Here is a 12,069-nt window from a genome sequence, read left to right as displayed (position 1 = left end):
TTGGAGTCACATGGACCTTGTTAACCTAGCTTCTTAGCTTGCCATGTTGCTTGCTCACCATCCTAGCGGGATAATGACGTCTATTTCGAGGCTACTTGGGGATGAACATGGAAATGCTGACGTAACGTGACCTGAAGAGGGCTTAGTGTTGAGTAAAAGCTCAGCTGATCTCAGCGCCTCTTCCTTACCCCCTCTTGTCTCCGTTTCCTGGGGAAGCTGGTGGGAAGACAGTTCACAGCCAAGAGAAGAAGTTTTAGCTTTAGTGCCATGGATAAGGGGAAGCGGAAGACCCACCCCCACAGGGACTTGGGGTTTGTGAGCCTGGGGTCTCTGGCTATTCCTAAGTCATGTTTTTTTGTTTTTGTTTGTTTTTTCCCCAGGGGTAAACATACATCAGTGTCTCAGGTAGAGTCCAACTCAGACATTTCAATACACCCTTGAGTGGGTGATTCGTATCTGGGGATCATATTACTTTGGGATTCTGGACGTAGCTTCTTATGAGCATGGGAATCCTGCTGGGGAGCCGGGTCGGGCTGTAGAATCGGCTTTTGGAACAGGGAGCTTGTCACTTAGGAGTTAATCGGTCTCTGTTTGCACCTTGGAACCCTTTGTGTGTGCCAGGCACAAGCTGTGTTGAGGGCTTTGATGGGTTCTCAGCGGCTTCATTCTGGGATTCTCATCCCAGGGGCATTAAAGGGTGGGTGCAGCTTCTCAATGCCTGCATGCACAGGTGGGGGGCATCCCGGGCGCAGTTCTTCAGTGCCCGTGTGCACCAGGCGGAGAGCATTCCGAGGGCGGCCCCTCAGTGCCCGTGTGCACCAGGATCGCCTGGGAGAGTGGAGCAAAGCTCAAGCTCCTGGACTACCTTAGAACTGTCATGGGATGGATTGCCCACCTGGGAACAACTCCCTGCGTGGGAACAGCTCCCTCACGGAATGGACCCGCCGCCATGGTTCAGGGCCTCCCTGAAGCAGCGCTCTGTCTTCTTCTCTAGCAGCATCCTTGCTCCTACACGGAGCGGGTCCAAGGCTTTCCCCCACAGGCTCTGTATCACCCCGTCACGAGTGGTTCTGCTGGAACTTGAGGTCGCGGGAGGCTGTCCATTGACAAGATGAAGCCTCACATTCTATAGAGGTAGTAAAAATGGACCAGAATGGAATAGAGACTTCTCCTTGAGAATGAACAAAGGATTTTCAGGAGTGACAGTACCATTTTATTCTGAAGGCCAAAGCTGCACCATCGTCTGGGATCAGGCCTTCATCTGTGTCTATAATTAATACCGAGTGCTGCCTCACCTTTCCAAGGACAGAGCTGGCATTGTTCTTGTACAAATCACTCATGAACAAATAACCCACGCCATGTGATTTGCTTTCGAGGAATGCTTTTGTGCAATCCGGGTCACTGACTTTTACAGGACGGTCCCACAGACTTTCTCTCACTTTTTCTCTCCAAGGGCAGACTTTGACGACACCGCGACGTACTCAGCAGTGGCCACCAACGCCCATGGACAGGTGTCCACCAACGCGGCGGTGGTGGTGAGAAGTGAGTGTCGGGTGGGCTTTCACGGAGCGCCTTCCTCCTGCTTTTCTCTTTCTTGCTGTGCTCACTTCACTGTCTTGCAGGGTTCCGGGGAGACGAGGAACCGTTCCGTTCGGTGGGACTCCCGATAGGATGTAAGTGGGTTTTCGTTTCCTTTCTGTGTGGTGAAATGTTTAGTGACATAGCAGACAATTTGAAAACATGGTTTCCTAAGGGCCAAATCTTTTTTTTTTTTTTTTTTTTTGGGGGACAGAGTCTCACTCTGTCACCCAGGCCGGAGTACAGTGGTGCCATCTTGGCTCACGGCAAGCCGCGCCTCCCGGGTTCACACCTAAGGGCCAACTCTTTTTTACAAAAATCATATTTCAGAAAACTCCTCCAAGTTTCTCCTGACCGGTGTTAGCGTGCTGACAATTTGTTCCCACGTCATTCTATGGCTAGGTGGTATTTTTAGACTGGTGAAAACATCGCTTGGAGAGACTACATTTTTGAATTGGAAAAAAAGAGAGACATTCAAATTCTTGACCTGAATGCATCCCGTTGCTGTTTTGTGTTTAAGGAGATGTGGTGTTTTTTTTTTTTTTTTCCTCCAAAAGTCTCTTGGTCCTTGTAACAAAAAACTTCAGGTCAAAATGAGGGCAGTGCAGCAGGCTTTGGCCCAGAAACCCGCCCCAGGCCTGGGACCTGCCGTGGCCCTGTAATGAGGCAAAGCCGTCTCTGGCCCCGGGCTGGCTTCACCCTCGCAGTCCCGTGGTGCTGGGTGACCCATGCTGGGTGAGGTGAGGAGGTCCCCATGAGGGCATCTGAGAACTGGGACATGATGGATGCACTTTCAATGCAGCTTGTTTATGGCTTGGGAGTGAGTTTTAGAATTGGCCTGAACTTCCCAGGAAGGAACTGTACATTCTGATGGAAGCACTGATTTTACTGTAATGCAAGGCTTAGATGCTCCGGGCCACGTGCTGGGAGTGGAGAGTTGACCAAAGTGACGATGGAGGGTGGAGCCTCCTGGCAGCTGCTGGACACTGTGGGCGTGGCCTCCGCTTGCTATTTCTGTGTGACTTTTATTGCTGGGCTACATTCAACACTCGGTGAGCCTCCAAGACCACCAAAGGGCAGGCAGGGACCAGGCCAAGGTGAGCCTGGGGAGGCCGGGAGATCTGGGCGTTTGTGTGCAGTTCTGGCCCTCAGGACAGCACGGAGCCTGTGTGGAGAGGTGCCCCAGGCACTGATGAGCTGGGCAGGTCCTGGCAGTCACCTGGTCCCATCCCGGAGTTTCTCCTACCTATGAACATTTTATCTTCCTAAACAAGAACCATGGTGCAGGTACAGCATAGATCACCATGTAAGAATGCTCATGTGTTCACCACCTGTGTTTGACAGGGGGAAATATCTTGCTATTTTTGCTTCACTTGTTTTTCATCGAAGTCCAATTTACATAACACAACATTAGCTATTGTACACTGTACCATTCAGGGTAGCTTCAGTTGTTTTCCAAGAGCTGAAACAATCACAGAGATGATTAAAGCACCCAATGCTGCTCCTGTCCGTCTCCCACACCGTCCTGGCATTTGCAGTGGCTTTTTAAATTTTTTATTTTTATTTATTTATTTATTTTTGAGACAGGGTCTCACTCTGTCACCCAGGCTGGAGTGCAGTGGTGCGATCTTGGCTCACTGCAGCCTTGATCTCCCTGGCTCAAGGAATCAACCTCCCAAGTAGCTGGGACTACAGGTGTGTGTCACCAAACCTGGCTCATTTGTTTTTTTTGTATTTTGTAGAGATGCAGTTTCACCATGTTGCCCATGTTGGTCTTAAACTCCTGGGCTCAAGTGATCCTCCCGCCTTGGCCTCCCAAAGTGCTAGGATTATAGACATGAGCCACCATACCCGGCCTGTGGCTGTTGTTTAAACTTCCTTACGTGCATATATCTGTAAATCATACAGTTTTTTTTGGTTTTAAAAATTCAGTATAGATTTTTTCCTGACATGTATGTACTCCCCCTACCACACATATTTTTGAAATTTAACCAGGCTGACACTTCTGGATCTAGTTACTTCATTTGGGCAAACTCTAAACTCTATGGATACAAACACCACCGTTTGTTTTGAAGAGGAGGCAGCCGTGGCCTCCAAGTCCATGTGACTTGCCAGAAGCCACAGTCTGGGGCTGAGGTTGGACTTAAACCTTTAGTCTTCACACACGATCAGGTTCTTAGCCCTGCCTCTAACGACACCACAAGGTCGACTTTGTGACATTTAATTCTTCAGCAGTGGCTTGTCTCAGCTCCGGCTGCTGGAACAACACGCCATGGCCGGGGCAGTTTATGAACAATAAGCACTTATCCTCTCTGTTCTGGAGGCAGAAGCCTGACACTCAGCAGGCGTAGCTTCTGGTGAGAACCCTCCTCCTGAGTTGCTGACGGCACCTGCTCATGGCGTCCTCACGTGGAAGGGAGGAAGGTCTGGCCTCTTCCTCCTCTTCCAAGGGCGCTCATCCCCGTCCTGGGGCCCAGCTCTCATGATCTCATCCCACCCTCATTGCCTTCCAAAGGCCTCACTTCCTCACACCATCCCACTGAAGGTCAGGGATTCAACCCTAGAATTTGGGACACAGATATTCCGTCTGGAGCACAGACCTGGCTGGGGTGTTCCACACCGTGGGGCGGTGACAAAGTCATGTTTTTGTGGTAATGGCCTGAGTGTGTCTGCTTTCAAAGATGCTCTCTGCCCTTCGGTCCTGAAAGCCTCCATCGTTTCTGTGCAGTGCCCCTGTCATCAGTGATTCCGTACACGCACTTCGATGTCCAGTTTTTGGAGAAGTTTGGGGTCACCTTCAGGAGGGAAGGCGAGACGGTCACTCTCAAGTGCACCATGCTGGTGACGCCGGACCTGAAGCGGGTGCAGCCGCGAGCCGAGTGGTACCGTGATGGTGAGTAGGACACAGCCCAGATCTGGGCACACGCCAGGAGGATTTGGGTCGAAATGTCCTTTAAATGTGGGTGTCAATGTGGCTTTTGTCTCTACCACTGCGTCAGCTCCAGACAGCCGAACAAACTGAGGGACTGTAGAGAACTTGGCGGCCCACCATTGACTTTGAACTTCATCCAGGAGAATCCTGGAGAGAAACCCCAAATCTAGAGCAGCCACTTAGAGACTGATGGCTCGTACGACCACAGACAGAATGATCTCATGCTATTGAGATTGAGTTTAATGCACATTACTGCATGGAAGGGGCTGGTTAGCAGCTTGTGTACTATCTCTAGACAGAAATGCTACCTTAGTCCTATTACGATTCTTTTCTTCCTTCCAGTCCAGTCATTTTGTTTTCAGAGTTTGGTGATGCAGAGGGTCTATGCTGGGTTCTTTGGAGATGTGACAGTAGCCCCTTCAGACGCACGCCCCTGTGATTCCCTATGGGCAGAGGAAGCTGGTTGGGGCAGTGGCCACTCAGCAGAGAAGCAGGAAGCCCCCAGGTGAACCCAGCTTACCTGAGGACAAAGCTGGCGGCCACTTGCAGCATGTCCCACCTTTACCCACTCAAGTGGCAGCCCGTGCTCTGGGCTGTGGGGTGGCAGCCTGTGCTCTGGGCTGTGTGGGTGGCAGCCTGTGTTTTGGGCTGTGGGGTGGCAGCCCGTGTTCTGGGCTGTAGGTGCTCCATTCATGTATGTGCTTCCATGAAGTACAGCTGTTGGGATTTTACCAGGTTGCGGCTCTGCCTTCCGTGGTGTGCAGCTGCACTGTCCTGTCCTGCTCTGAGACAGCGCTGGTGTCCTCAGGCTTTCTTTGCCTGCCGGGGTGATTTCGGATGCAAACCTTCCATGTAAACGCTTTTTCTTTCAGATGTGCTGGTGAAAGAGTCTAAGTGGACGAAGATGTTCTTTGGAGAAGGCCAGGCCTCCCTGTCCTTCAGCCACCTGCACAAGGACGACGAGGGCCTGTACACCCTGCGCATCGTGTCTCGGGGCGGCGTCAGTGACCACAGCGCCTTCCTGTTTGTCAGAGGTGTGGCAGGGTTGTCAGGGTGCAGACCTTGTGTGTGCCCGGGGAGGGGAGGTGGCCCTGGGAGGAAGGAGGCACTGGGAAAAGGAGTCAGGAGGGTGTGAGACCACTTTGATCCTTGGAGACCCCCGTGTGGCACCGATTTTCCCTCGGTGCACGGGCACACCAGGCGCTTCCTGCCGATGAGCAGACAGAAGAATCAGGACACAATCCTGAATAGACCAGAGTCGTCATTCGTTCATATACTCATGAGCATTTGATAAATGGTTCCCAAAAGTGAGTGCACCAGATTTACTGATTCTCAGGGAAGGTAGCCCGAGGACAAAGAGGGGCACAGTGTTGGAGTCCCAGGGAAGAGCTTCCTTACTCTCCTGCCAGCGACCCACTCCCTCTGGACTTTGGCTTAAGAGAAACAGACGTGAGGATGACAGCCAGTGCTGTGACCTCCACCAACCGCTTTAATGAAACTTGTGCTTAAGACGTTTGTGGCCGGGCACTGTGGCTCACGCCTGTAATCCCAGCACTTTGGGAGGCCGAGACGGGCGGATCACGAGGTCAGGAGATCGAGACCATCCTGGCTAACACGGTGAAACCCCGTCTCTACTAAAAATACAAAAAAATGAGCCAGGCGTGGTGGCGGCGCCTGTAGTCCCAGCTACTCAGGAGGCTGAGGCAGGAGAATGGCAGGAACCCGGGAGGCGGAGCTTGCAGTGAGCTGAGATCTGGCCACTGCACTCCAGCCTGGGCCACAGAGCAAGACTCCATCTCAAAAAAAAAAAAAAAAAAAAAGGCGTTTGTGGCCACAACAGCCATCACCACCGGAGGCTTTCTGTCAGGCAGTGTGCTGGGGTCCTACACGGATTTAGTCTTCACGACAGACTCACTATGGAGGCTTCACTCATTCCATTTTATGAAAAGAAAGACAAAATTTGTGATATACATATATATATTTATAAAATGCCTATTGTATACATCCTATAGGTGTGCATGTATGTGTCTATACTTACATAAACATCCGTGTATACATAAGCTAGAATTCTTACAATAACAGCAAAAGGAAATACTGTTCTCCATTTTCCAGATGAATCCGTTGAGGCTCAGAGGCAGGAGAAATGTCTCTAGGGTGGAGAAGCTGGGATTTAAATTTTGTTGGAGCCTGAGCTCCTGCTATACAGTTGTAGTGTTTTTGGCATCATGTGACTGAGAAGGAGGGGCCACCTACCCCCCAACCCTTTTTTTTTTTGTTTTGTTTTCCTTTTGAGACGGATTCTCACTCTGTCGCCCGGGCTGGAGTGCAGTGGTGCGATCTCAGCTCACTGCAAACTCCGCCTTCTGGGTTCAAGCGATTCTCCTGCCTCAGCCTCCTGAACAGCTGGGACTACAGGCACCCGCCACCGAGCCTGTATAATTTTTTGTATTTTTATTATTTATTTATTAATTTGTTTTTTGAGACGGAGTCCTTGTTGCCCAGGCTGGAGTGCAGTGGTGCTATCTGGACTCACTGAAACCTCCGCCTCCTGGGTTCAAGCGATTCTCCTGCTTCAGCCTCCCGAGCAGCTGGGACTACAGGCGTGTACCACCATGTCAGGATAATTTTTGTATTTTTAGTAGAGACAGGATTTCACCATGTTGGTCAGGCTGGTCTCGAACTCTTGACCATAAGTGATCGGCCCCGCCTCGGCCTTCCAAGCGTTGGGATGACAGGCATGAACCACCATGCCTGGCCTCACCTACGTTTTTATCAGTGTCTATTTCACTCCCCTCCTGCTTCTGCCCTGGGCGGCATCTCGGCAGCCTCTGGGTTTAGGGGCAGCCTCCTTGCTGAGGCACAGCTGACCTACAAGGAAGGCGTCGGAGCGCTCCTGTGCCATGTGGCTGCTGCTCCTCTCCTCTCCGGGTCCCCGGGCTCCTGGCTCCATCCTGATCAGCCGAGTGTCCTTACCTGCTGCCCAGGTTCTCACCTTCCCACCTGCCTCCAGCTCCAGCGGGGTGCAGGATGCATCTGTACATCGTCATGATTATTTTTTCCATTGCATCCATTAGATCAGAGCTTAAAGGAAGGACTCTATCATTAAAGAATATTTCATCTGAAAAGAAATAGAAGAAATGTTGACCAAACGTATCTCACCCTCCTCACTTCCCACACGATAGCCTAAGCTTGCAAGTCTGTGAGGTTAGACACTTCCACCATGTTTCACTGCTATTATTAGGTGGGCGTTAAATGTCCCTTCCATCCTCTGCATGTGCCTGCTGCTATGACGCTCCACCCCATAAAAAGGCAATACATGCAACATGGTTCAAATCGCCTTGCTCACTCAGCAACAACAACGGGAAGAAATTAAGGCGAGGGTGGGGAGTTTAACCATTTTCAATCGCTTTCTGAGGCTTTTGAATGCGAGAGGAAACTACTTGGCTCAATGTCAGGAAATTCTCAGCTTTTAATACCCTGAGGATATGTGAGCAGGAAACTGGATAGTGCTTACACTGCTAAGGATGCGTCACAGGACAGCCATGGCTACTGAATAAATACATAGTTCAGATAAGAGGGTTAACATTCTGTGTATTAACTTTCTAAGTTGCTCTGTTGGTTTTCATGCAGCTGTAATTAAACCTAATTGCAACATGGTCATCAATAGACTGAGAAATGAATGATACAATATCGTCCCAAACATTGGCTCAAAATTGGCCCAAAGAGTAAATCACCCAATTTCCTAAGGATTTTGAAATAGAATAGTATCTCAGGTGATATTTCTCAGGTGTTAGAAATGCTGAATTGTTGTCACTGTTTCATCCACACCTTTCTGGCCACGTGCCGTTATGCAACATAGCAGCACCAAGAGAAGATGAACTGAATTCGGGATCTAATGACAAAAATTTGTAGACTTAAGTGTTTTATCGAGGATTCTATGTTTTGAAACTTTTTAATTCATAAATAATTTTATATTTCTTGTCACCAATTTCCACCAGAGTAAGAAATATTCTAGTACTTGGAACTTGGGGATTAAACAGGGGATCAAATCAAGGGGATAGAATTGGAGCTTGGAGGAGCTGTAAACAGGCTTTGCAGTGACCCCAGCCTTTAAATGACAGCTGTGTGCCTTTTCTCTCCCCGCCCCAAGATGCTGACCCGCTGGTCACAGGGGCCCCCGGCGCACCCATGGACTTGCAGTGCCACGACGCCAACCGAGACTACGTCATCGTGACCTGGAAGCCGCCCAACACCACCACCGAGAGCCCGGTCATGGGCTATTTTGTGGACCGGTGAGTGTCTTCTACATGGAATCTTACCATGGACGATATATTGAGAAATCTTTCTCAACACAGGTTGACGTTCCCATTTTTTGATTGGTTCTAGGTCCATGGCTAATTGGTCGTATAAGGTCCTGTTTAGGCAATTGGTAAATACGGCCAAGTAGGCTGAGCCCAGCGTAACCACACTGGGTTTCTTTTTGTTGAAAGTGTGGCCTCATTTGCCTGTTGCACAGTAACCAATTGCCAGTAACCAATCCCACCAATGTCTTCAGGCTTGCTCTGAGCCTCGTGCTGTGCTTCCGTTGAGGTACGGGCTATGCCTCATACTGGAGAGGGCCCTGGCTCTAGCAGAATTCAGGTTTGGAACTGTCCTTCCCTCCTGAGAGACAAAGTGGTGTGAAGAATGCCAGCTCATTTCTACCAAAGTTCTTTCCTTTTCCCTACTGGGGAATATGTGTTCTTCTTGTTTCCAAGGGAGAAATCTTGAGCTTTGAAATATTGGGTTTGTGTTTTAGTTGATAACTTACGTTTAGGTCATCATTGGAGCCAGTGGAGTTTGAACTCTTTGACTTCCCGTATTGGGGACAGCACTCGGAGGCTGGGAAGTACACTGAGCACAGCCAGTGGGTTTACTAGATATGCAATTTATGCCCTAAATACAAATTCCGGTTATTGGAGTAAATTCTAGTTGAGAAAATGAATTTAGAAATTAGAGAGTATTAAGAGGATGGTTCTGGCCAGGTACGTTGGCTCACGCCTGTAATCCCAGCACTTTGGGAGGCCAAGTCAGGTGGATCACGAGTTCAGGAGATCAAGACCACCTGGCCAATATGGTGAAACCCCATCTCTACGAAAAATATAAAAATTAGCTGGGTGTGGTGGTGTGTGCTTGTAATCCCAGCTACTTAGGAGGCTGAGGCAGGAGAATCTCTTGAGCTGTGGAGGCGGAGGTTGCAGTGAGATGAGATTGTGCCACTGCACTCCAGCCTGGCTACAGAGTGAGACTCCTTCTGGAAAAAAAAAAAAAAAAGAGGATGGTTCCTGCTAGAAATGCAAAATTTTATATGTATATTAAACAGAAAAATAAGGTGATTAGCTCAGGAAAAAAAGAGGGAATTGGCTTACCTTTTTTACGCTGATTAAATTCTCTTCCAACAAAGCTACTTGTTTGACTTAAATATTCCCCATCAAAGTAATATTTTGATGTGCTAGAGACAGTTCTGCAGGGACTGCTGTTCAGGGCTTACCTTGAATTAAGCAACAACAGCAAGAAAAACAAACCCACAAAGTGATCTTCTTTTCTCCTGGGACAGCTGATAACTTCTCTGGCCATGTTGACACAAACCATTTCCTGCACTGTCTCAGTTAACAATCCGCATTCCTCCCCTCATTACAAAAAGAGCAAACGTGAACATCAAAGCAACCGAACGTTTTGGGAATGGGGGTGCATTTGGAAGTGGGGGGTGCAGCTACTCCTCTGTCCTTCCTTCAGGCTTACAACTTGCCAGCTGTTGCCTGAAGTTCAAGGTTTTCCCACCAGACTTTTGGTTTTGACCTTGTTGTTCTCTTTGGCTAAAACAGCCCATGACTTGTGGATCAGAGAGCTTTCATTAACAGTGCTAGATCCTTAGTGGGAGAGCTGGTTCTTTCCCAGATGAAGGCACCACTCTGGGGTTGAAGTGCTCCCTCCAAAGACTGATTTTCTGAACTGGCTCTTTTCTCCTGGGGATTTAACATGAAGAGTTTTTTCTTACATTTTTCAACCTGTGAAAAATGGAGGTTAATCTTTCCTATATTTCCAGGTTTCTGGTCAGGAATTAATATTTTCAAAAGACTTCTACATTCCACTTGAGAAGCATTCTAGAAAGAAATGCCCTAATGTTATTCCAGGAGACTGGAAGCCAGCTTTCCCGGGGACCCGGGCTCTTGGTCCCACAGAGTAGGGTGGGAGCTGGAGGCAGAGCGGGCTGAGCCTGTTTCCCCAGCCTGGGCCTCAGACAGGTCACGGCGCAGCTTAGGGGTGCCTTGACCATGTCACATAATTCGGAAAAAGAACTGTTCAGGATATGTCTAAAATAACTTTTTGAGGAGATTTTTGCCTAAATGTGTTTGATGACAGGAATTGATCTTCAACTATAAATTATTAAGATTCATGGGTATATATTACACATATAATAGATAATACATATAATATATATATTGAATTTTCTAAATAGCTCTGTCTTTTAAAGTTTACCTATACAAGACAATATTTTAGCAGCACAGATTTTACTGGCATGAGATATTTTCCTGTTATAATCGGTGTGTGCATGTATGTATATGCCTATATATATTTAGTAGGTTGCCACATTTGTTATTCTCTGTTGTTTTTCTTTTATTAACTTGAAGATGTGAAGTAGGAACGAACAACTGGGTTCAGTGCAATGATGCACCAGTGAAAATCTGCAAATACCCAGTCACGGGGCTTTTTGAAGGAAGGTCTTACATATTCCGAGTGAGGGCGGTGAACAGTGCGGGCATCAGCCGCCCCTCCAGGGTCTCTGATGCGGTGGCCGCACTTGACCCCTTGGACCTCAGAAGGTTACAAGGTAAGCCGCTCACGCCTCAGTATCCACTGTGCCCAGGAAGCTTTGGCTGCTTTGTGTGTGATCTATTCTCTCTTTCCCTCCCAACTCGTTGCGAGCCAAGAGAATGCCCTGTGTGCAGAGTGTAGCACAGGCTGTTTCACTGTTCTCCAACGTCTCTACCAACATCACGGCAGGAATGAGAACAGGATGACATGTACACTCTAAAATGATTGTGCCTCACCTCCAGAAAGCTCTTTGCTGGAATCCAGTCAAATTGGCTCAGAATTAGACCTTTTTTTTTTATTCCATTGGTGATATAATTTCAACACATAATGACACTTAGAAGGCCATCCTATTTCTGAGTTTTAATTTTGCATGACACAGATTCCTCAATGGGACTGGGCCCTTTGTTATGGTTCTAGGTGAGCCACTGTATTTTCCTTACCCACATGGTCCTTTGCATCCACCACCAAGAGCGGAGAAGTGCTGTTACCAGGACACTTCCAGAATCAGCTCGGATGCCCCCAGAGGACTCACAGGCTGTAGTCCTAATGCAGAGGAGATGCAGAACTGGCACAGAATTAGGAAAGACGGGGGCTTTTTGGGAAACCTTCGCGTGTCAAATCAAGTGTCAACCTTTCTCTCTGCAGCCGTTCATTTGGAAGGAGAGAAGGAGATTGTCATTTATCAGGATGACCTTGAAGGTAAG

At 48.6% G+C, this 12,069-nt stretch overlaps 1 protein-coding gene across 2 annotated transcripts in view; it reads left to right on the top strand.

Moving 5' to 3' along the window:
- The window catches only part of MYOM2 (myomesin 2), a 101,044-nt gene that overhangs the window by 21,942 nt on the left and 67,033 nt on the right, over nt 1–12,069 (top strand). For both annotated transcript variants that reach the window (XM_050802609.1, XM_050802610.1), the window contains exons 7-13: nt 1,454–1,542; nt 1,623–1,673; nt 4,307–4,471; nt 5,383–5,544; nt 8,661–8,802; nt 11,182–11,381; nt 12,011–12,064. In XM_050802609.1, the coding sequence (XP_050658566.1) occupies nt 1,454–1,542; nt 1,623–1,673; nt 4,307–4,471; nt 5,383–5,544; nt 8,661–8,802; nt 11,182–11,381; nt 12,011–12,064 (863 nt within the window). The remainder of the gene's footprint in view (nt 1–1,453; nt 1,543–1,622; nt 1,674–4,306; nt 4,472–5,382; nt 5,545–8,660; nt 8,803–11,181; nt 11,382–12,010; nt 12,065–12,069) is intronic.

This window comes from Macaca thibetana, chromosome 8, assembly GCF_024542745.1.
Source record: "Macaca thibetana thibetana isolate TM-01 chromosome 8, ASM2454274v1, whole genome shotgun sequence".
Lineage (NCBI taxonomy): Eukaryota > Metazoa > Chordata > Mammalia > Primates > Cercopithecidae > Macaca > Macaca thibetana.
This window is presented reverse-complemented; position numbering and strand designations above follow the sequence as displayed.